Source organism: Lepisma saccharinum, chromosome 2, assembly GCF_977018435.1.
Source record: "Lepisma saccharinum chromosome 2, izLepSacc3.1, whole genome shotgun sequence".
Taxonomy (NCBI): Eukaryota; Metazoa; Arthropoda; class Insecta; order Zygentoma; family Lepismatidae; genus Lepisma; species Lepisma saccharinum.
Window position 1 is genome coordinate 128,372,844 of NC_139230.1, and position 26,712 is coordinate 128,399,555.

The 26,712-nt window shown below is 36.0% G+C and overlaps 1 protein-coding gene across 1 annotated transcript in view; it reads right to left on the reverse strand.

The window, feature by feature from the left end:
- LOC145983637 (histone-lysine N-methyltransferase NSD2-like) overlaps positions 1 to 26,712 on the reverse strand; it is a 327,048-nt gene that overhangs the window by 130,231 nt on the left and 170,105 nt on the right. Inside the window, exon 7 of the mRNA XM_083116701.1 lies at positions 6,246 to 6,376. Coding sequence (XP_082972827.1) covers positions 6,246 to 6,376 — 131 coding nt within the window. The remainder of the gene's footprint in view (positions 1 to 6,245; positions 6,377 to 26,712) is intronic.

Below are 26,712 nucleotides of genomic sequence, written 5' to 3' on the forward strand. Positions count from 1 at the left end.
CCACTAGCAGCTGAAGAACGTTTTATCTTCGATCACATCAGGAAGACACTGCAAATTAGGATTTCTAGTGCACATAATCTCAGTTCGAAAACTTTGCTCCCTGTCAAGCTGCATTCCTTTCTTCCCCTGAATGTCTACTCAACTTCCAGTTTCATTGAACTTGCTAGCTGTAGCAGTGATAAGATTAGTCTGTTCCCGCACATCAAGGGAAACCATGGTGTCATTGGTGTTCAGTCATGAATGAATTTTGTTTATCATCATGTGATTTTTAACATGTGTTTGTGTATGTGCAGAAATGATTATTTTATTTGTTGGACAGCAAGGATATCCTTTAAATACATACAATGAATAAATCACTTGAGATCTGCAATTTAGAAATGAAGTGATTTTGTGTTGATGTTTTCTTTTTGGTTGGACAGCTAAGTACTTGTGCATGTGTACAGTATATAAAAATGAAGTAGTTTATCAATTTATAGGTCTTTTGTATGTTGTTTCCTCTCATAATGAAAAAGTGAGTGCAGTTTTTTTCACCGCTGGTATATACCGCTGATCTAACATTTTATTTACAGGTCTCCTCAGTTTTTATTTACCATAAATTTGTGTCCCTACTAATGAGATACTCATAATTTATCGTTTAGTTGAAAACAACCTTCATTTCAAATATTGCATGTAGCTCTACTTTTTCTGCAATGTGGATCAAGAATTGGGGATGTGGAGAAGCACAACACTCCAAGTAACCAAGTGTCATGTGACATGCTTTGCCTTCCTGTCATGCTGACCTTCACGTGGAAGAAGTTAGCAATATCACCAGATCATCGAAGGGTGCAGTATGTGTTGCCTACCCTCCTGCATTACTTGCTTCTATTAAAGCCTTATGGGATGTAATTCTTTCCAACACTGTACACATACACACATTATTTATATACTTGTACACTAACAGTTCACAACCCAAGTAACCATAAGTAAGTGGCCCAGCGTTAGACCAACCGTACAGAAAATGGTTGGCCAACGGTTGGCCCAACATAAAAACATACTGTTGGGCAACGGTAATTTTGGCTGTGGTTCCAACATTGGACCAAAGTATGTTTTAACGTTAGGGCCAACATACTGAAAAGTAAAGAATGGATAGGTTTGTTTTCTGATAAATTTATTGTGATGCCAAATGTAAACAATAGTACAAGTTATTTATGAAAATAAAAAAAATACACAGCACTTTCCCAGTTACATGGCATCATTGTTTTCAAGGCACCATACCTTCAAGTGGTAGCACAAAAACATTTAGAGTTTACTTAGTTTTCCACCTTTCATGGAATTTAGTCTGCACATAATATTGTTTAACCACCTCTACAATAATACCTGGAAGAATATTCTTGTTCTACTACAGCTAAAGAGACAAACAATAAGCAATTCCCAACACATCTTTCATCCATGGCGACTGACAAAGGACTGGTGAGTGACTGCAAGTTAAAAATAGCTTCTACTTTCATTATATATATATATATATATTTCCAGTATGTGCTGTGACTGATATTTGAAAAGCAACACTGTTTCATGTCACTTATTTTACACACTATAATTTTCAGCATACTTCTGAAACTTGTCTTATCATGAAAAAGTTGTTTTCGAAACTGATTTCATTCACTTTTCCATGGTTGGGCAAACGTTAGCAACTACCATTGGCCCAATGTAAGACCAACGTCAATTTGCCAACCAACGTAAACCAACCTTTCCCACGTAAAATCTGATGATGGCCCAACGGTGGCGGTTACTTAGGACGAGATAAATAAGTAAGCCAAGAAAATTTTAGATGAGCAGTACCCAATTACAAAGTTTGATTCTGGGGCTCCTTGTAAAGAGTTGGGAGTCAACAAGGGTTCTTGCCATGGCATATAGAAAGCCAGAAAGCTAGAATATTTTTCTAACACAATGTATGTCAAATATATCATCTCTATCAGAATGACATCTTTTAATGTCACTTCCACATGTTCTCTAGGTTATATGGGTACATTTCTGTAATTGATTGATTGATTTGTTTTATTTTACTTCACTTTTCTGCCACTTTTGGCTAATTGTGAAGATGGGGATGAGTGATGATATGATGAAATTGATGAATCGACACTTACAAGTGCCCATGCTCAGGCTGGGATTTGAACAAGGGATACCTAGCATCATAGTATGATGTGCTTACCACTCCACCATGGAGGCTGGGTACATTTCTGTAATGTTTGTAATGTTTCACATATGTTATAACACAACTGTAAAAGATTGAAATGTGAATTGACAATACCACTAGTCTTTAATCTATTTTAATGGCAAGTTCTAAAGATTGCAAAACCTTGAAACTCAGATCCATTTATTTCTCTTCCGAAGTGATTTCTGTTATGTAATTGTATGTTTGAGAAAATTAAATTTGATATTTAATCTAAATTACCTTCTTATTAATGCTTCAAATATTTTCCTTAATGTTTGGGTAGCACATAAGTGTTATGAAACAAATGTATGCTTCTGACCTAAAATTTTTTCGTAAAGATCATTGTGCTTGTCCCACGTTGTGAGGAGTGGTTGTTGTTATTGAAGGATTAGTTTTGTTTTATTTTTCTGAGTGAACGAGTGAGATAGAGTAATATGAATACACACTGCTACTGTGTGAAGGGGGGAGTCATTATAAATTCTGCTGCTGCTGCATAGCAAAGAAAGCAACATGAAGAAAGCATTTTCATTGAAAAATATAGGAAATTTTATTACTTTAACCAATTTCACTAAAATTCAATACCAAATCAGCTGCCTGAAGTTGTCTAGCTGCTACATGAATTTCACCTTAAACCTTGCAATGTTTCTACAGTTATCATGGTCATAATATTGCTGACTGTGCCCAAAATTTACCCATCCAAAATCACACATTATATTAGCTTAGTGATACCCTAAAACTGCTAGTATTTTCTTTTATTTTTTATTAAAATGTAGTGTATGCAAATGCAAGCAGAACCTCATATTATTGAATGACAATAAAACTCAATATTTTGTTTGTCATTTTGAAAACTGTGCAACAATTCTGGCTCACATGCAAAATTAGACTACTACTTCATGGCATCCAGTTGTTGCAAATATTTTATCTCAATTGCTTAAAATGTATGCACTTATCAATGCCAAAATATTTTTTTACTTGGCTCACAAATACCTTCCTAACTATGCAATACATCTTTGAATTTCTATTTTAAGCTCTTGTGTCAATAAATTTTATTTTAACTTTTGTTCCAATATATTCTATAACATTACCATGAGTTTAGTCTCCTGCACTAGAATGTTTTCTTGGCAGACTTTGGAAGAAAATTCTTACCAGGGGAGAGTGTGTGTGTAACACAAAAAATTTGTTTATCATCCACCATTTTGAAAGTTTCCATCCAATTTTTCCCAGCAACAATGCTATATATTTCGTGTCTCCTCAACACTGAAATATATTTCACAAAGTTTTTTATTATCAGGTTGTAACACAACTGATGAACTAGCAATCCTATGAGTTTCATATTATAATCTCAAAAAGTATGGCAAAAACAGAGCCTTTAGAAAAAACTACAAAAAGGTGGAAAATTTAATACATATTACAAAGGACATTTTGAATGACACATACATGTTTTCCACACTCTTGATCAATGCACATAAGTTGTTCTGCTCAGTGGGTTTCACATTCCACAATTAGGATATCTTAAAAGGGTGTATTTTTCCTATAGAAAAATTCACTGACCACTACATACATAGTCAATGAATGGTTTTCTGAAAGCAACTAAAATTAAACAGTAAGGAAAAAAGTAACTGCCAACATCCAAAACATAAGAACCAAAGGTGAAAATTAACAGAGTGTCACATTAGACAAAGAAACAGTAAATCAAGTGAAGACAGTTATATTCTTGGGATTACAGATGCCAGTGGCATATTTCGTATGTTATCATGTTTACTAGTGATAATCCAACTTCTCTCACAATGAGGAACATATCTAGAAATATATTTCATGGTTAGAGGTTGTGGAGGGTTCCCAAATCAAGTTTATAATAAAAATGTTTTTATAATATGTAAAATATCTGCCTACGCCATTGGAATTCTGAAGTTTCAGAGCCAGCAAGGGAGAATAAAATGGCGAGGGAGAGTAATGAAAGTAATAAAATAACTACAGATTCCATGTTATCGCCAGGGATTTTAAAAGTTACCACCTGCAGAGGGAAGTATAGAAGTGGCAATTCCATTTTTGCTCAGCACTGTCTCTGTGGGGTGAGTGCATTGGTGTGCTGGAAACTTTCCGTTTATTGAGGAATTTTGGAGCCAAGAACTAAAGAAATGGGAAATCTAAAATGTGCCAGGAACTGGGATATTAGGCCATCATACATTAATGTCCAACATATATTCTTATATCTATGATAATTTCCTTGTATTTTCACATTTACTTCCATTGTCTTCTCATAGTATAGTATAAAAGATAATGTGCACACATGCCAAAGGCATATGGGGTGATGTGGGGATATAGAGATCCACATATTCTTGATCTCGGCCATAGTTGGGATGATGTGATCAGCATCATGCCCGGCTGCTATTATCACCCAGGGTTGCTCCCGTACCCATTAATATGAGGCTAGCCTCAAGAGCCACACAGAAACAAGGAAATGGCTGGAAAATTTCCTGGTCCAGATCACCTGCCTCAGGATTCAAACCCAGGTGTTCTGCGTGGTAGCCAGATGCTCTACCAACTGAGCTACCACAACTCTTTGTAGTGCAGCATACATGAAATATTTATACTTTCTATTACTCTATGTCACTGATAGATACACGAATGTCTTAAAATATGACCCTCAGAGAGATCAGCTCTCATAGAACTAGGCAAAATTGCATTAGAGCTTCAAAATCAACATCAGGTGTAGATAAATTAAAAAAAATTAAAGTACTGCAACATATTTCAATCTCTAATAACATTCTGGGGTTAGCACATATCACAGAAGACTCTTCATATAAAAAAATAGAGTAATAGCAGGATTAATAAAAATGAACCCTAGAGAAAATTTTTAGATCTCTGTGCATCATACCCTTGCAAACCATGTACATACTTCCTCAGTTGATGTACATTAAAATAGAATCAAACAACACATGTAACAATCATTCATATACACATTATGCAAGGAACCATTACACCATTACAATACCATCATCCAAATTATTTATGAAAGGCCACTACATCCGAATATTAAAATACCTGTTATGTAATCACAGAATACAGTTTCTTTCACACAATATTAGTGCAAAATCAATGGTAACTTCAAATTTTGCACAACGTCCAGGATAATTAGGCTCTGTGAAAGTGTTGCACTCCAGAAATGATCAAAATGACAGAAAATTATGGGGCAGTATCAATAATTAAAATCCAACCAATACATTCTGATACCTTCTGGCATTGGTATCGGCTCAGCCCTAATATACATCTTTATAAATAAGTTATACAATCCCTGTACTGCTTGCTAAAATGTCATGTATCTGTTGATATGTTTAAAATCAGATAACAATTAAGGGATTAACTGTGTATGTGTTGTTTATTTTTTGTATATTTTGTAACCAACATCAGTAAGAACTTAAAGAGAACCTACAGAATTCTCAATCAGTCACACCAATTACTGCATATTTTGTTGTTTTCCCCTAATTCATAGGCTATTATTATCTAATTTCATAGGCTATTATTATTATCACACATATGTGTTTGTTATATATTTGGAGATAACAATTAACTGTAATCTAATGTACTGGTATGTCCTATATCATGTGTGGGAAAATACACATTGTTTAACCCTCAGAGAAATGCAATAATCACACACAGGATTTGAAACAAATTTGAAGGTAAAGTAGTTTTTGTGTGAAAACAGTGTAACCAAGATCAAAAAGGAGAGAGAAAGAGAGAGCATGTTCAAAGTCTATTGCTGTTTTCTTTATTCTCAGACAGGTTATCAGGACTGAAGAGTTTTAAAGTGGAATCTGAACCACTGTGCACAGTACCTCCACTGCATGGGGATCAAACCTCAGACATCTTTCTTACAAGGCAACAATGTTACCTTGTATATGAGAGAAATGATTATAAGAAGAGAGTGAGATGAAAAGAGAGAGAGAAAAAGAAAAAGGGGAGAAATGTACAAAGAACAAAAGGAAAGAGAAAAAGAGAAAGCAAAGAAAAAAGAGATACGGGGAGGGAGACAAATTGCATTGAAATTAATTACCTATTGATACAGTTACTCTCTGGCCCACATGGGTGTCCTTCACTCAATGAACCACATTCACATGATGTCATCTTGGATTTGTCAGGGCAAACAGGAGAAACAAAAATGGATCTCTTGTATGGTACTGGTCTCTGAAAATAAAAGATAATAATTTTCACATGTTACTGTTATTTAGAACTAAAAATATATTGATATAACTGACACCAATCACAAAGCATTCAGAGATTAAAAAAGAAACTACTATAAATAGTAAAGATAAAACTCTCCCTTGTGAATTTCATTATTTCATAAAGATGCATAGCAAGTGTAGGGGTAGAGCTTCACACATTCTTGATCTCAGTCATAGTGAAAGCATCATACTCTGACTCACTTTACCCACTATTGTTGTTTCCAGGTACAGACTGATGAGGTGATGCAGGGATATTCCAATTACGAAACAATATTGTAGCTTGATTAATGTTCTAGACATTAATGTTTGTACTGATTCATGAACTTTAAGGCGTGTTATTGCTAATTTTATAACTAGTATAGCTCTATGATGCAATTTCTTTAAAAAACACACATTGTTTTACTACATGCGAGGCATATTTTTTCCAATTTCTCATACAATAATTTTTTCCCCAGAAAGTAATAATGACAATACATAATCCTTTGCAAGAAAATGAAGCAGATATCATAAAATACATCAGTACTATTGACAACTGTAGAAGCATGGGCATTGTCTTGAGGGGGCGGAGACAAATTTAATTTGTACAAAAAAATAAGATTTGTCTTCTTCTTCTTCTAATTACTAACACTGACATGTTTCTCATTAGCATGAATTTATAGTCTGGTCTATACTTACAAAAAAGGTATCATTCGTGACTTTTCTATCATCTGTTTCCAAGATAAAAAAAAATATTTACTGTAATACATAAATTAAAATTGTTCCATAAACAGCTTCAGAAATTGAGGCTAATACGATGCAAAATGGATTCTTTCTGTAAATTATATTATCCCATTAATGACAATGGCAGGAAATCCTGCAGGAAATTTCCGGTGGCCCCATTCCTAGAGAAATGTACTAATTGAACTGAAAATGCAACTGCTTGATTGTTTAAACCTCCAACCTTCCTTGTTGACCATGCCGAAGCAGTTTCATGACTTAGTGCATTCTCAAGTAGTAAATTCTTTTGTGCTTGTGAGGATAGGAAGAAATATGGGCTGCAGCTCCTCAAATGAAAGGTAAGTACAAATATATATTACCATATTTTTGTAAACTAGTAGATGAATTCTAATCTTGAAATGTTTCTTTTTCATTGTAATAAGCTATTTGTACTTGTAGCATATAATATGTCCAAAAATATTAGTTCAAGTTACTTTGACAGGAAATCCTGCCACCAGGCATTTAGATGCTGTAAATCTGAAGTTGCAAAGAATTCAGCAAACGCCATTCTTGTTTTCCTCTTACGTTTTTTGTATTGCACATTTCTACAAACTTGTGTACAAAATAATATTTAACATACTGTCATGTAGAGACATGTTTGGCTTCGGCCATTCCCTATCTTGACATCTCACTTCTGCCACATTTCTCTTTCCTATGTATTGCAGAAGATATTCATTTAGCACAAAGGCAAATGTACATTAGAAATATATCATTTCCTGGAGTCCCCAAAATTCTGAATTTTAATGGGTGATTTACAGTTTGCATCTTAGTCCTCAAAACCACAATGATTCAATAGTAATGTTAATCTTTTATTATTTGATGTGATTTGATTTATTTTACTTTCCTTCTTTTGCCACTTTTGGCTAATTTGCAAAGATGGGGATGAATGATTATATGATGAAATTGATGAAAAGACATCACAAACGTTCATGCCCATGCCAGGATTTGAACCCGGGACCCCTGGCATCACAGCATGATGTGCTAGCCACTCCGCCACGGGGGGCAGCTAAACTTTTATTATTATACCTAGTCTTACCATAAATACTGTCCCAACGTTTGAGGGTGGCTGTACTTCCACCTGTACAAGCGAGAGATGGCAAGAGCGGTAGCGTGAAGCATGAGTCATTGCTTGTTGAGCTGGTCAAGTGGAAAGGTGTCTGTTGTAAGTGTTGAAGATGGAATGGAGTGAGTACGAAAATCGTGTGGCCATGGTAGCGTTGCACAAGGTAGGCAAATCACCAGGGGAGATTTTCAAAACCCTCCAGAAGCTGAAAATCTCCAAGAAATTTGTGTAACGCACTATCCAGTGCTTTGTTGAGACTGGTACTGTTAAAGATCGCCCACGCCAAGGAAGACCATGCACAGTACGAACACCAGAACTTGTGAAAGCAGTGGCGGCACCAGTGCGACGAAATCCTGTACGGAAACAGTCAGTGATGGCTCGTGAGCTAAAGATTTCAAACATGTCGATGTCTCGTACGTTACCCAGTGACTCCATGCCTACAAACGACACAAAGGACATCTCTTGACAAGTGAACTGAAGCTCTAGAGGCTTCGGAAATCAAAGTGGTTACTTCAGCGTTACATGGCAAATGGGCACCATCGAATCCTTTTCACTGATGAAAAAATGTTCAGTGTTGAGGAGACTTTCAATGCCCAAAATGACAGGGTGTATGCCACATCCTCTCAGGAAGATGCTGACAAGGCCCCCAGGATCCAGAGGGGTCATCATCCTGCATCAGTCATGGTGTGGTGGGGTGTGAGCTACGAGGGCACAACGGATCTCCATTTTTGTGAAAAGGGGGTCAAAACTTCAGCCAAAGTGTACCAGCAGACAGTGCTTGAGAAACTATGCAAGAATCTTACCAACACCATCTTCCATGGAGAGAACTGCAGCTTCCAGCAGGACTCAGCCCCAGCACACAAAGTACGCACCACCCAGCAGTGGTTGGAGGCAAATGTTCCTGACTTCATATCCACGTCAGATTGGCCCTCTGCCAGTCCAGACAAACCCTTTGAACTACAAATTGTGGTCCAAGTTTCAGGAGATGGTTTGCAAGAGGCAACATCCCAATATTGACAGTTTAAAGCGGTCTCTTCAGAAGGCAGCTGCGGAGTTTCCACTTGATGTGTTGCGTAATTCCATTGATGAGTGGCCACGAAGACTTCAGAAGTGTGTCAGTGCTAAAGGTGGCCATTTCGAATAATTATTTGTGATTTTGGTTCATAATGCATCCATGCACCTCATGTTATTCTGATATTAAAATACTCTCACCATTTTGTGTCTATTTACTTACAACTTTGGGACAGTATTTATGGTAAGACTAGGTAATATTACTATTAATCCATTGTATTACATGAAAGAATGTAAACAATAATATGTACAAAGACAAGTTACTCTTCCTACTTGTTCTTACAGGTTCTCTCTCAATGAGACTTATGACCTGCTGACTGAAGACTCAGATGAGAAGACAAAAGACTCAGTGGCATGCCTAAGGGAAGGGGGTTGGTGGGGGTCATAACCCCTCCCCCCTTTTGGAGAGTATCCCTAAGGAAACGATGTCAAAAGAAGGAAATTATGGCAAAATGAGAGCTGACTGCTAAAAAATGTATACTTAATCCCATCCCCCCTTTCGAAGATCCTGGGCACGCCACAGGAATGACTGTAGTATTTATATTCTGCCAACAGTTGAAGACCCAGAAGCTGACTTGGATAAAACAGATGATGAAACCAAAGAACTACTGGAACACCTGCCAAGGAGAATTCTCCGAACAAAGGAGATATACTGTCCCAGATATATGCAGGAAGTTTGAAGAATCCTGGTAATGGAGATTCACAACCTCAAAAGCGCAAATGCAAAGAAGAAGAAAATGGACATTGTCCAAGAGGCATGTTGGAAGTAAAGTACCAGATTTTCATCCATCGTTCTCTCCAACTGCTGTGGATTATGCAAATACACTTGGACCATTACTGGATTTCTTCCACTTGATGTTATCAGCACATTTTGTTGATATAATTGTGGAACAAACTAAACTTTATGCAATTCAGAAAAATCTACGTATGGAGCCAATAAAAAAGTAAAAAAATCTAACCTTCATTAGAATACTTCTTGTTTCTGGGTATTGTAGGTTACCAAACCACCTCATGTATTGGAGTTATGAATTAGATGAAATTATATCTGTTGCCATGAGATGGGATACATTTGATCACATAATGTGCCACCTACATTTTGCTGATATGAAAATGACCAATGATTGTTACTACAACCATTACTACAAAAAATGTTTTTTTCACCTCCTTTGGACCTCAACTATGACATTTCAAGAAAAGAATTTGAGAAAATACTTGAAATGCTGTTTCGGCATTAATGGGTTAAGGAAAAGTTGATGAGCTTTCAATCTGGATTACTTAATTTTTTTCTTGTTCTGCTATACTTAGGTAGTTCTGCACTTCAGAAATATTCCATGTTGAAGGACATCATATGCAACATATTTGGAGCTACACAAGAAAGCATTAATTAAATAATTATGCAAATGTACCAAAAATACCACTACATTCAAATGACTCCTCCATAGGTAATATCTGGACAGGGGGATTTAATTCGAAGCATAAGACTAGAATATTAACATTTTTTTCCTCTGCTTCACAATATTCAATTATGTTCATTACTCTTTCTCTTGCCCTTTTACTGCGTGCTTAAAGGACTCTGATGTTTGACTTTTTTATAGTTGTGGAGTTTGGCAGTAGTGGTGGTGGCAGTTTGGGAATGGTGAACAATGGAGAGGAGCGACTTACTTCAAGAATGAAGTTTTACACAGTGGTGGTTCCTTTATGGCACAGAGGAAACAGGCTGTTCACTTCTATTTGTCACCCTTTTAACATTTATAATAATATCAAAATAATAGATTAGAAATTAATCAATATTTCAAAAACACAGTGCTCACAAACAGTTCTCTCTCCACACTGTTACCATCTTCTCATATTTTCCCAAATGCACCAAGCCCAGTATTGTATTTCCAATCACTTCCAAACATAGATGAGTGTGCTTCAAGCTGTGGCTTTGAGCTATTCCAATTGTTGATGATTCACAATTTTTGCTTTGTGACAAGTAATTTAGTTGTGAAAAAACAATAATTTGGAACGCAGGAACTTTCATATGTCATCACTAAGGTGCAGATTTATAGGCACTAGAAACCTCTCAAATAGGCAGGCAAAAAGGCACCAAAAATGATAAAAATAGGCACTTGAAAAGGTGCTATAAGATAAGAAAAGGCTCTAAAATAGGCACTTCAAAAGCATCCCCAAAATAAGAAAAGACATTAAAATAAACATGGAATGCACAAGGGGGCATTGGTGGAGTCAAGCTCCCCCCCCCCATAAGGTGCATTATTCTTAGATAAAAGAACATAAAAGGCAGTAGAAGATTGCAAATTGAGGAGTGGCTACTAGAAACGTACATGTAACCCTACTTTTCAAAAATTCTAGGCACGCTACACTGGTTATACTGTATTGGCAATACAGTTTATACATAAAAGTGCGCTAATATTTCACAAACTTTTAACACTATTTTCAACGAAAGTCACATTTTCGGGGAATCGTCAGTTAAAATAATTCGGACATGAAGAGACTGTGCTAACAATAGGGCCAATTTGAGAAAAAAATGCCCCAATTTCATACCCAGTTGTTCACAAGTGATGAAGAAACAATTTCCACCCTTTCAACAAAAAGCAATTAAAGGATGTACCAATTAAAATTTCTCTGAAGAAATTAACTTGTGTTATCCATTGTGCTGATTGCAAGCAAATGTTTCACAAACATTCGACAATACTTGAATCAAATCCTCATTTGCAGGAAGCCAGGATAACAAAACCTGATTAATTTAAAGCTTTTGCATTTTTCTCTCTGCATGAGTATGTGAGCTTCTAATCTGTATATGGCATTAAATTTTAGAATAAATAGCATCGTTTGAAATAGTGCATTTCTCTGTGTGCAACACAAGGCCACTACACTAAGTTTTTCACATAACTCAGCATTGTTGTATTCAGAAGTGAGGCAATGTAAGATATGGCTTGTCACAGTGTGCATTGTTCACATTAAAAACATTTTCAGAGGAGCTGGAAATCACATCAGCAGCTGAGAGTTTTGAACAAGGCCTTTATATAAAACTACATATGTTCATGTGGGATAAAATATTTATTTGTAAACTAATTTAAACCAAGCTTGACAGAAAATTGCTTTTATGTCAGTGGGGCTGATCTCCGCAGCGGAGTGGTTAACAAAGCATGGTTATGATGCCAGATTTGAATCCTGGCCTAGGTATGGGTGTACTTTGTTTGAGTGTTCCTTCATAAATTTCATCATATCAACACTCATTCTAATCTTTGCGATTAGCCAAAAATGAAAGAAAACAACGCAAAATAACAAAAATCATATTTTCTGATAGTGGTAAAATAATCTTCAGCAGTAGTCCATTTATTAATTAATACACATCTGGCCGACTTGTGCTCTGGCATTCTTAAGCACATGAACATGATATTTCCACAGATAACTGTTTACATCCTTTCACACACACACAAGAAAGCAAATTAGTACTGATTGACTGCTACAAGTTTTCAAGTGGAAAAAGTAAGGGGTGGGTTGGCATCCTTTTGTCCAAGTATGAGTCACCAACAGGTTGTCCAGTTTGCTTACCCTGGTTAAGTGACATTTCGTATTTCTAAAGATCCGACATGCCAGCCACTTTAACATAACAAAGGCTTACATTCTTCACTGTATGGAAAGCCAAAAGAGCATAAAAAGAGTTGAAGTAAGCAAAAATTGCAGAATAGGCATTTTAGGCACAATTAAGCAAAATAGGCACCAACCCTCAAAATAGGCATTATAAAACTGCATTTTTGTACTAGAAACACCATGAAACGAACACCATGAAATTATTAAAGCCTGTTTTACTACAAAGCAATAAAAAAGACAAATAGGCAAAAATCCACACCCTAGACAACACCATGTTGTAAATTTCTCTGTCATTACTGAAATGAAACAAAAGCATCTCATCTGACATATAAGCACTGACTAACTTACAGCAAATGAGCCTGGCAAGTAAGCAGTAGTCCTGTACCTGTTCTGGCCCTCCCAAACTCAATGTTTCAGCATGCTCCAGGATTTTATGCAAAATTTTCAAGAGGACAGGTATTTTTATGTGAGGATGAAAATACCAAAAGAAACATACATTAGAAGTTTGTGGAAAATTATTGGAAAAGTTAAAGAAAACATGGATCTTAGTCTGTAAGAGTGTGTGGATAAATCACAGGCTAAAAGTTAGAAAATGAATCAATAACTTACTTTGCTCTGTGGGTGTGTAGGTATATTTAATTTTAAAGTGGTGTAAAAGTAAAATCCCCTATTGAGAGTTATTGAAGAATGTTCTTCACGAGTAAGATTCCAGAAGATAGTTGGTGCATGTGTTGGAAAATCACTCAAATCAATATGTGACACACCCATAGTAGTTACTGTTATCCTACCACTCCTATTATGTATTATTTGCATGCAATAATTTAACATCTTTTCTCTACCTCTATGGGTTCCAACATAGCCAAAATAGTTAGCATTCTCATCATTGTTGTAAACAGTCCTGTGTTTGATTCCTGGTGGAATCTCCTAAATTTTGATGTTAGCCGAGGTTCATGATGGCAAATACATAGCGACTTGAAAAAGAAAAGTAGGAGACTGCTGCACAGAGCAGGGGGAGTTTATCACAGCACTGGACTCCTTGTATCAAAGGAGCCTGTGAAAATGACTATGTGATGATCCTTTTAAATATCTGAGTAGAATTCCATTTTTACATCTACAAATGTACAAGGTACAGTCAAAACATAGTTGGAAAAATGATACAAAATTCTGGTTTATTGAGACAATGAATGCTGTAGATAGTTGGATTAAGATGGTTTTGTAGTAATACACAGTAGATTCTGCTGGTCACAGTTTGGCATTCGGCTTCAACCATACAAGAATTCATGAAGATTTCCAGGCTTGGGTGCATCTTCAGGGCCTGTGATGATATTTTTTAATTTTCCTAGCCACTCATATGCTTGGCTTCATGACATACAGTTCTCACCATAAATCACTGACATCACTCAATGAATCTCGATTGGTTTTAAGAAGGGCTGAGCCAATGGCGCCATTTTTTTAAACCCGAATGATTCCTACAGATACAAATAACAATTCTTGTATACCAGATTGAAATAAGAAAGGTTAGTTACTGAGTCATAACAACTCATCACATAATTCCTTTAATGGAATTAAATGAGTCTCGCAGTCTTATGTAGCCTTGTAACACTTTAAAATGTCTTGGCATAACTTTTTTTTAAAAAAAACTGAAATGATGCCAAACCTTTTAAAGCATTAAAATTTTACTGCTATATAAAAGTAGAAATTTTTATAGCAAGATTCTGTAAAAAGGATAATATAAAACATCATTTTTGATTACTTCCTTTCCCACTTTCTTGTGAACAAGTCGCTTGTCATTTTTTTTTTTAACTAAGTCTCTGATAAAATCTGCAACTTCACTAAGGGCATGAGGGGAATAACTGTGAAGTATCAGTCAATTATGAAATTTGATATTCAATTACTTTCATTAGTGCACACCAGCATCAAATGCAATTTTAAAACTTCCTTCTTCAAAGTGAATTAAGCACATGAAATGTAATGAAACTCAATTCACAGACAGTGGTGCAGGTGTGGAAAAGAGGGGCAGGCACCATTCATTATGTAGTTCCAATCCAAAGTTAGAAAGGAAATCTTGGACGAAGATTTAAAGTAAGTCAATACCTATTTTTAATTTGTTAATACATAATGCAGAAACTATTGTATGTCAGCCTCCCCCCAAATGCTCGAGCAAATTATACTCGTAATATGTAATTTACAAAATTAATAAAAAATTCTTATTACTTACGTGTACACTTTTGAAAAGTGGTTCAGCCTGTATATCGTTATAAATTGTTGATTGCTGAACATCATTTGAAGTTGGTTGCCCCTGTGCATTGTTGAAAGTTGGTTGCCCCTGTGCATCGTTGAAAGTTGATTGCCCCTGTGCATCGTTGAAAGTTGGTGTTCACATGCATCGTTGAAAGTTGGTGTTCACATGCATCGTTGAAAGTTGGTGTTCACATGCATCATTGAAAGTTGGTGTTCACATGCATCATTGAAAGTTGGTGTTCACATGCATCGTTGAAAGTTGGTGCCTCTCGAACATCGATTATGTTTCTTTCATAGATCATTTTTAAAGATTCTCCCTGTTCTTTGTTCCATCATGAAAGAATCAAAGGGCACGAAAGTAAGGTTTAAAGTGCATTATCCTACCCAACACTATATGCAGGTGGTGCGATCAGAACTAAGCTCCCACTTATTCAAAAATGTTCTCAAGCAATGCAACAGACTACATTGTTTATTTATTTTTAAGAAACAGCTGATGTAGAAGAAAAGTTATTGTCAGCTTTTTAAGACAATGTCTTACATAAGTATGAATACCCCTGTGCATTAGGTGTTACATTTCTTTGCACGTATTTGAAAATCTTTCTTAACTAAGGTTCATTGTTGTGAGTGAGAAGTCAGTTTTACCTGTCTGTCATCCAGCTGGTGAATTGTCGAGTGTTGAAGCAAAGCAGGGTTGTGGTGCAGAACATTTTAAACTGTTGCTTGTTGACAGTCATTGCCTGTATTTGAAATTGCTAAGTGCTGTGAAGAATGTCTCAAAAAACATCTAAGCAAAATAGTATTTTACATTTCTTTAACAAAAGTGTTAGGTGAAAAGCAAGAAGTGAAAAGTAGTTCCAGTGAAGAAAATAACACAAATATAACCTGTCTAAATAAGTGTGAAAGTTCAATTTGTGCAAGTGTAGCTACAGTAAGCAGTACTTAAAGTGAAGAGAAAGAGGAACAAAGTTTAGGTGAGTGTGGATATTCTACTGATATTAGACACTTTCTTGGAAGTACTCTAATAAAGGAGGAGATAAAGTACAATATTCTGCAATATCCTTGGATTCCTCCCGTGGATTATACTTTCCCCTATGTCTTTCAAACAGGGAAAAATAGCACAAATGGCTTAATGAATTTTCATGGCTTAGCTATAGTGAAAAAATTAAAGGCTGTGTATGTCGCATTTGTGTTCTTTTGGGGAAAGAAGAAGGTGAGGTTAACTCCGGTAAGTTAGGAAAACTTGTTACAGAGCCACTGTGCAAAGGAAAAGTTTCTGGCACATGAGCAAAGAGAATACCATAAAAGAAACATATTGTCTAGTCTTTGTTTCCTTAAGTTTATGGAAGGGTTGAAGAGTGAAGTGAAGAGTTGATGTAGCTCTGGATTCCAGTTTAAAAAGGAAAATAGAAGAAAATCATGAAAAAATTATTCCTATTGATAAAACAATAATATTTTGCGGTACTTAAAATGTTCCCCTTAGAGGACATAGAGATGACAGGTCAATTTATGTAGATGGTGACGAACAGCTTGAAGTTAGAACAAAAACAGTTCAAGAAGGCACATTGAGAGCATTGTTGAAATTTAGAATGGATGCTGGTGATACAATTTTAGAAAAGCACTTGAAAAATGTTCCCAACAATGCTACTTTCATAAGTAAAACCTCTCAAAATAACTTAATTGAATACTGTGGAACAATAATTTTGAACAAAATAGTAGAACAAGTGAAGAAGTACAAATACTTCAGTGTTCTTGCTGATGAAACCACAGACATTGCTTTTATCAGAGGTCAAGGTTATGACTCTACAAGGGTGTTCAGGCTCATATTCTTCAAGTACAACCAAAAGCATTGTTTATACACATTGTGCCAATCATAGACTTAATTTAATTCTGACCAAGGTTTGTAGCATTCCAAATGTAGGAAATGCTGTGGGAGCTATTACAAGTATCGCTAAGTTACTACAGGAATCTTCAGGAAGAACTCATTTGTTAAAACAAACGATAGAAGAAATGTTCCTGGCACTAAAAGTACGACAATTAAGACTTTATTTGTAACCTGCTGGGTAGAATGCCATGATGTGATACTACATTTTCTTGAAGTACTACCTTCTTTGCTTTGTGCCAGACCCTGTGGCTGAGTGGTTAGCACATTGCACTGCGATGCCAAGGGTCCCGGGTTTGAATCCCGCTTGGTCTTGGTTGTTTGTGAATGTCCATTCATCAATTTCATCATTTCATCACTCATCCCCATCTTTGCAAATTAGCCAAGATGCACAAAACGTGAAGTAAAATAAACTAAATCAATCAATCATTCTTTGCTTTGTGTCCTTGATGAACTAAGCTTCAAAGCAAGAAGCACTGAGGTAACATCTACAGCTCATTCTTTAGCCTAGTCCATTTCAAATTTCGAGTTTCTGATCAGTTTGAAAGTATTAGCAAACATTCCTGTCCATTACTCTCCCTTTGTCAATCCAACTACAGAGCAAGCAGATGTATTTAACGCAATCATCAGACTTGGTTCAGCTTGTTTACTTATCTTTATTAGATATAAGAAAGAACAGTGCTCAAGAGTTTGATAAAGTCTTTCAGGAAAGTAAAGCACTTGCTGAAGAGCTGAATGTTGATGTAAAAATCCAAAGAATTGCACAGAATCAAAGACATAGATCAAATATTCGCTCAAAGAATGTCATTGATTATTTCAGATGTGTTGTGTTCATCCCTTTTCTGGATTATTTAACATCTGAATTTGATTATAGATTTCAAACAAACCAGACTGAAATCTTAAGCACTCTACAAAAAGTAATTCCGAAATCCATTGTTGAAGAAGATGACCCAGCTAAAAATATAATTGAGGCAGCTAAATTTTATGAAGATCATCTGCAGTCTATTTTAGCATTAGAACTCAAGTTATGGAGACAATTCTGGTTATTGGAAAAATCTACTCCAGATAATCCAGCAGAGGCGAACAAATTTTCTTCCTTGTACCCTAACATTATTCCAGTCACAACGGCTACAGCTGAGTGTTCATTCTTCAATCTGCGAAAAATCAAGACCTACCTTAGATCTACAATGGGTAATGAAAGATTGAATGGTTTGGCTGTCCTGAACATCCATAAAGACAAGTACTAACAAGGGAGGTTATCTAAGTGTCCCCCTCCGATTTCCATGAAACTTGGCAGGGGGAACACCTGCCAAGTTTTATGGAAATCGGAGGGGGACACAGGGGTCAGATCCCCACTTCAATTTGTCCTCATTTTAACATTTGAGGGGGGGTTGCCCTCAAGAACAGTTTTTTTTAGCCAAAACAAACAAAACACCTATTTCTTCCTTTGGGCCCCTCTATACACCTGCCAAGTTTCATGCAAATCGGAGGGGGAAACTTAGATAACCTCCCTTGTAAGTGAAACCAGAGGAGGTTATTGACATATGTGCAAGGAAACATTCACAAAAACTACAGCTACAGTATTTGTAGGGTGAGTTAAATGTCATTAGTAAGTTCCAATTATTTGACGATTGAAAAGTTAAACTGGTGTCCAAATTACTAGCAGCTTTATCATGTACCATGCATGTTACTGAAAAGGACTCATGTGCTACATTAAACTAATTATAAAGCAAAAAAGAATTAAGAAATGAAGTAAAACAGACTGTTTAAAATATGAAAATACTTCTGTAACTTGTGCGTTTGTGTGTTCGCGAAGAATACACTATTTTTAATATATTGTTTTTTTTTACAATGTAATTTTTAAATATATTTGTTCTTAATAACTTGGCCATATGTGCAGATGACTGGAATTGGTACTTATAAAAGACTGGTTTCACCATGGTAAACTTTAATTCAACCTTTTGGTGCCCAAGCATCTCGAACGAGATACCCAAAAGTAACCCTCAGGACACCAAGCATCTCGATCGAGATGCTGTGTCAAAGTCGTAGTTTTTACATTATAACTGTTCTATTTTTGGCTACAATTTCGATTTAAATTTTTTATATTGTTCCTAACACATGTATTTAACAGAAATGGTTTTTTGCATTTTTTTTTTGTCTTCATGAAAATGGAGGGGGAAGGCGGGAAAAGGGACTTCTCTTTTGAGTCTCTTTTCAAGGTCAATTTTTTGCCGACAAAGGAAGACCGGCTTTGTTGTTCTAAAGCAATGCTTTTCACTCCCTCTTGCTAAGTGCATTCGAAGGAAGCTTGTGTATCAGTATCAGATGTCAAAATGAAAGTTTTCCGTGAGGGCGCAAGCAGGGGGGGAGGGGGAAGACTGGTTGTTGAATCTGCGTTGTGAGGATAGAATTTCGAAGTGCGCTGAAGGAAACCTTTGTTTTTTTTAGCACAAGTGTCCACAACGTGAATGTTGTGCATAGGTGTCATTTTGTGCCCAAGTGCGAGGACATTTTTTGGGTGGTGACAATTTTTTAAAATAATTTTTGGGGTTTTTCTCCCTTCCCCCTCCATATATACACCAAATTTGTATAAATTTTGCATTTTGTGCATTTTAACATTTTTATCGGGCACGGGAGGGGGCAGAGGGAAACATTTTTTAAGAAGTATTTTTGAGGGGATTTCCCCCCTTTCCCCCTCCATATGTACGCCAAATGTGCATAAATTATATATCGTCTGAATCTGTGATTCATTCTGCGTACAACGGTATATCTTTCATATCTCTAGGGCATTTAATTTCTGAGCTATAGTCATTTCAAGGTACCGCTGCATTTTGAAGCTTGAATCAGTGGCCATTCCTTTCGGGGGTACAACTCAAGTTACATTGGTCATACGACAATGATGCAAATATTTTTCTGTTTCTTACATGCCAGCGATAATTTCTATGTGCATTTTGAACTTTTCATATCCTTTTTTTTCGGAGGGTGGGGGGCGAAACACAATTTTTTTTTAAAAAAAGTATTTTCAGGGGATTTCCCCCCTTTCCCCCTCCATATATACGCCGAATGTGCATAAATTATATATCGTCTAAATCTGTGATTCATTCTGCGTAAACCGGTATATTTTTCATATCTCTAGGGCATTTAGTTTCTGAGCTATAGTCACTTCAAGGTACCGCTGCATTTTGAAGCTTGAATCAGTGGCGTGCCGACCATTCCTTTTGGGGGTACAACTCAAGTTACATTGGTCATATGATAATAATGCAAATATTTTTGTGTTCCTTACATGTCAGCGATCATTTCCATGCGCATGTCGACACTGTCATGTACTTTTTTTCTTGGGGGGAGGGTGGGGGAACCAAATTTTTTTTCTCTGAAATATACGCCCAATTTTCAAAAATTTCATATAGTCTGAATCTCTGGTTCATTCCGCGTACAACAGTATATCACTCATCTCTCTAGGGCAATTAGCCTCCGATCTACACTCATTTAATTGAAACTCTGCATTTTACTCAAAATCGGCTCAGGCAATAGAGGCTTACTTGTGAAAAAGGCCTTGGGCGGCAAAAGGTTAAAGTAGTACTGTAATCTTCATTAGTATTTATGTGTACACTTTTGGAAATTGGTACCCTCCCAAAACTGAATCCTGGATCCGCCCCTGTATAATGTTAACTATCACAGGGAATGAAAGTTAATTCTGTACCATTTATGTTGCAGGTAACAGAACATGCTACCAATGCTTAATGCAGACAAGTGAGCAAGAATTGCAGCAAGGTATGAAGTGGATATCAGTAGTTCAAGTCCAGCATTCATGGAGACCTGAGAATGATCAAAATGCAATACTGAATCCAAAAACCATCAAAAAATGTCATATTTAATTGATGAGAAGAGGTTCTGTGTTGGATGCACGATGTAGGCTACTGGTCGACATTCAGTGTCACAATCAAAAGAGAATGTTGCACACGTGCAGGAAATGTTTGAAAGAAGCCCTAAAAAGTCCATCTGTAAGGCAAGCAGAGAGATGGGGCTGACATGCTATACCTTTGAGACTATTGAAAAAAAAATCTGTTCCTGGAAGCCTTCCCTGAGGACTGTGACCACCGCATGGAATTTGCAGAAATCATGGTTGGATGGAAAGAAAATCCTGTACCAATTCCCATACCACGTACCTTGCAGCAATTCTTGTTCGCTCTTCTGCACTAAGCGTTGGTGGCATGTTCAGTTACGCACAACATAAATGGTATAGAATTAGCTTTCATCTCCTGTGCGGTGGAGGCACGTAGTGGTTTGGATCCCACTTTAAACTGTAGGTCCAGTCCCAATTAGCCTTACTGTGCATAAAGTGGACTTAAAACACCAAATCAAACAAAAATCAATCAATCATTTCCTGTGATGCATACCATTATACAATGGTTTCTACATTATGTATTACCAACTTAAAAATAGGTATTGACTTATCACACACCCTGATTTTTTTTTCTACATTCCTCCTTCCCCCCTCTCTCTCACACACATACACACACACACCCCCGTTTGTGAGATGTAGATCCGAGGAAAATCAACTTTTCACAGGCGTTCCGAGGTACCTCTCCGATTGCAATCTGACATGTCTTAAATGATAGTTTTTGATGTGGTTTACTAGAAAAAATCTGACTTTGGCGTGTCAGGCTTATTTTAAAGCCCAAAAATAGAAATTTAGAACCGAGGTATTTTACAAACCTAAAATCTGCATTCAGAGGAGAAATTTGAATTGTGTATAGAATGTGTATGGGGTTTGTTACACCTACTTTAAGAGGTAATTCTTGCGTGTATGGAATTTCGAGGTAAAATTTGAATTTTCAAATTGTTTATGGAACTTCGAGGAAAATTTCAAATTATTGTCGTTGTGTATGCACATCGAGGTATTCACCTGTGTATCGACTTCCGAGGAATTTCCATTTGTACATATGGCAATACAAGACACTGTGTATTAATGGCTCCAGAGGAGAGTAAGGGCGTTGAACCCCCCTCCTTCCCCTCCCCCTTTGACGACTTCTTTATGATAAGGTATTCATGTTTTCAGAATTCCAACACAGAAACCTAAAAATTGGAGAATCTGGAATTTCAAGCAATTTGAATAAATTACAAATCTCGTGCAAATATCCTGGAAAATCTTCTAATTGATAAATGTAATACCATTTGAGCGCATCAGAGGCACTAGAATATGATTCTTCCTACGACTAATAAGTAATATTCATTACAATTAATAAGCATTAATAATTTCAACTGCAATAACTTACTTTACACAAGCTACTTTGAGGACATAGACTTTAGTTTCTCATTACACATTATTTAACATCGTGTACATTTGTAAAATTCTGTTTGTCAAAAACTGAAATCATATAGAGTTTTTCTATATGATTTGTTTGACATTTTATTTTTTGAACTGTAATACAGTTAGAACAGATGTTTTATTTCAATAAATTTTTCTACCTTTGTCTTTAATTAAATACAAATATATGTCGCTTTATAATTTGTTTCTTGAGTCATATGAGAAAGTAATAATTAGGGATGATCCAATGTAAGTTTATGCTACTATCAGTAAACCATAAAATTTACTGATTTTGATAAACAAATAAATTTACTGATATTGCTAACCAATATTATAGTGATCCAATGTAAAATTGCAAACTTTCCTTGAAGAACATGAGCAGTTCATACACCTCTTAGTTATTGTGTATAACCAGGTGACCCCAATGGGTTTTGTCTTTGAAAAGGAAACAGGTATTTAGAATTTTTTCCAAAGGTACGGCACATGAAAATATTAACAAATATTTTAATTTTTCACTAAATTACTGGTCATTGATAAATGTGTATGACTGATAAAATTACCTGTAATTTTCGTGATAAATGGATATGCCTATATTGGGCCTCCCCTATGGCGCAGTGGTCCCGTTTTCGATTCCCGGTGGAGGCACATAGTGGTTCGGATTCCACTTTAAACTGTAGGTCTAGTCCCGATTAGCCTTACTGTCCATAAAGTGGACTTAAAACACCAAGTCAAGCAATCAAACGGGTATACCTATATCAGCTAATACTGATAGGATACTAATTAATCTGCAACACTCTTAATGTTAGTAATGTAAGATGAGGTGAGGGTATTATGGTTGTAAGGTAAAATGTAAAGGGCTTTATAACATGAATTTACAATATTAATGAACAATGTATCAGGCATTCTGAAAAAAAAAACGTTTCTGAAAACTAGGGGAAATATCACGGAAAATGGACTTGAAATTTATGTGGGAACCTTCATACACTCCTATAACTTCATACCGAGGTACTTTTTTTGTGTTTGACAATACGAGGAATGTTCGTCATATTTGTGTATGTTCAAGCTATTTCTAATATGGCCGTGAATGCATATTGAGGTATTCATGTGTGTAGAACTTCCGAGGAGAATTTACACACTCGCATAACTTCATACAGAGGTACTTTTTGTGTTTGACAATACGAGGAATGTTTGTCATATCTGTGTATGTTCAAGCTATTACTAATATGGGCGTGAATGCATATTGAGGTATTCATGTGTGTAGAACTTCCAAGGAAAATTCATACACTCGCATAACTTCATACACAGGTACTTTTTGTGTTTAACAATACGAGGAATGTTTGTCATATCTGTGTATGTTTAAGGAATTACTACTATGGGCGTGAATGCATGGTGAGGTATTCACGTTGTGTATCAACTTCCGAGGAAAATTCATACACTTGCATAACTTCATACCTAGGAACTCTTTGTGTTTGACAATACGAGGAATGCTTGTCATATCTGTGTATGTTCAAGCTATTACTAATATGGGCGTGAATGCATATTAAGGTATTAGTGTGTGTAGACTTCTGAGGAAAATTTATACACTCGTATAACTTCATATCGAGGTACTATTTGTGTTTGACAATACGAGGAATATTTATTAGTTTAAGCGATTACTAATGTGTGCGTGAATTCATGGTGAAGGTGAACTAGTTTGATGGGAATGCTACAACAAAACTGAAATTGTCTCATTATGTGGTGAAAAGACTTAACTACTGATGTGGGATACTATAACAATTGGAGAAAATATGTTTGGTTCGGTATATTTTGCTTCACATTTCTGTCACTTTTGGCAAATTAGAAAGATGAAGATGAATAACAATATGATGAAATTGATGACCAGATGTTCATAAAGGATATCCATGCCGTGATTCCAACCCGGAATCCCTGGCATAGTAGCACGCTGATTATTTGATCATGTAGAATCTATAGGTCTAAGAAGCAAAGACAAACTTCCAAATTTCATTACCCCCATGTGAACTGGGGATTACATTGTATACATGGGAAGAAGTGCATAATTTTCTGCACAAATACAAGTTGTCGTTTTTCTAGGTTTCCCGCAAATATATATGTAGTCACTGGCGTACACAAGGTTTTTTTCGGTAGGGGCTGGAATTTTGCAGGTATATATCACATAGCTGATTTCTAGGGGGCGCGGCATTCGCAATATATTTTGTATTTTTAGAAGTTTCCATTCTCAAAACTGGCAATCGGGACGCATTTTAATGGATGTGTGCATTTACCACATTGTTTTTACAGAGTTCTCTACTACTTTCATTTAAAAATGTTGATTTTCTAAAAATTTTGGAAGGATCTTAACCCCATCAGCCTCCCTCTGTGTACGCCAGTGTATGCAGTATCTCATTTAGTATAAACATCCTGCGAACTGTTTTATTAAGTGTGGTACACATAGTTTATTGGAATGTACATGGATACTATTAATAATATTTTGTAAATTCTGCAGCACAATTAAAGCAAATATGCACATTTATCTATTCTTTCTTCTGACCGTCCGTCCTTACTGAAACAATATTTAACCAACAACAGCGCTTTTTCAACATTTGGCAGCCCGATATTGGTTCTTCTACCTGTGAAGAAGATGGTGAGTCACACGCCTCCTGTTTCTCCGAAGGCAACGTCACTCTGATGGACAGACCAAGTTTTACCAACATAATTTCGAGAGATGTTGGAATTAGGCAGTTTTCATGCGCCATTTTCTTTGAACGGTACTGCATCTCATTTTGTTTAGGAGATAATGTTTTTAAAATTCAATTCATTATTAATAAAATGGTATGGTTTATTGAACTGTATACACAAGGAAAGTTTCTAAAAGTAACTTCTTGAGATAATTATACTTATAATGTTTATGCTGTGAGCTCTGTCTATTAGTTATTTTGTGTTTTACATTTAGTTTCGAGTCAGGAGATAAAGTTATTGAAATTATGGCGAAACTTGAGGATGATGCACGCAGTTTTCTTGTTCTCCGTATAAAGCAAACTAAATCGTTTTTTAACTCTGCTCTTTTCAGCAATAAACTTTTCAATCATAAATATTTTAATAATCAAAATGAGAACCAAACTTTGTTATAAGTGAGGAAAACAATTGTCAATGTCACAATCACATTATAAGTTTTTGCTTAATTTTAATAATAACTAAGGTGCAAAATTTGGAGGGGTGGCAGGGAGGAATTTCCCCATTAACAATTTTTTCTCTATGCACCTCCCCCCACCCTCCACCAATCTGCAGTGATTTTACACCCTGATAATAACGTATGAAAATTTGTTACACCTTAAATTTATTATCGTGTGCTTGTATATTATTCTGGATCATAGCTTTATCATTATTCATTAGATATGTACAAGTCGGTGGTGAAGCGTGGTCTTGATAGGAAGGCAAGCAAGGCAGCGCTTAGATTATCGCTTCCAAAAATGTGTCAGGCACGTATCTAGAAATATTTTTTTCGGGGGAGGGGGTATCCGAACCAAGTGTCTCATAAGTAGTAGTAATAATATAAATATTTAAATTAGTATGTTTATGTAATTTATAAGTCTCATATTTATAATAATATGTAAATTAATTAATAATTAATATTGTACTTTTATTATTACATGAATGTGTAAAAAAAGGTAGAAAAATAATAGAGATATAACAGCTCCTATTCATCGCAAATTTTGTAGCTATATAAACAACAGCTCTGGCAAGTGATGTCAAGAAGGTAAAAAAATATATATTTATTGAATAACAAAACCAATTGTCACAGATTTCCTAGAAAAGGATGGACATTTAAATAATAAGAATGCATGTCCTCCTCTCTCAACAACCATGTTTCCATTTATTCAAAATTTTTCTTACGTTATTGATATAATAAAATACTTGTACTATTAAAAATATTCATTTTAGTTTTGGTAAATTCACAACACACATACAAAAAGATAACACTCACTTCAACCGTGCGTTATTTATTAACTACAAATGGAGGATCATTCCGAAAAGGTCTGAAACTAACAGAAAGTGATACTAACCTCGTTGCATTGCTTGTATTACTATATCTTCACCAGTGGTGTCACCAACACTGCAACCCTCAAGTCCTTGCTAACCAACTAACTCTCTAGCCTTCTTGAACCCGAAGGTTCATGACTGCAGTAACATACGCCTCCCATCTGTCCCTATTCTGAGCCAGATCTGTATACTCTTTTCCATCCCTGCCAATTTCCTTTTCTCAACATTATCCCTCTATCTTCGTATTGGTCTTCCTACTGGTCTCTTACCATCAGGTATCTCAACAAGAATCCTGTAAACTCTTCTTTCCTCTCCCATTTGTGCCACATGGCCTGTAGACCTAAG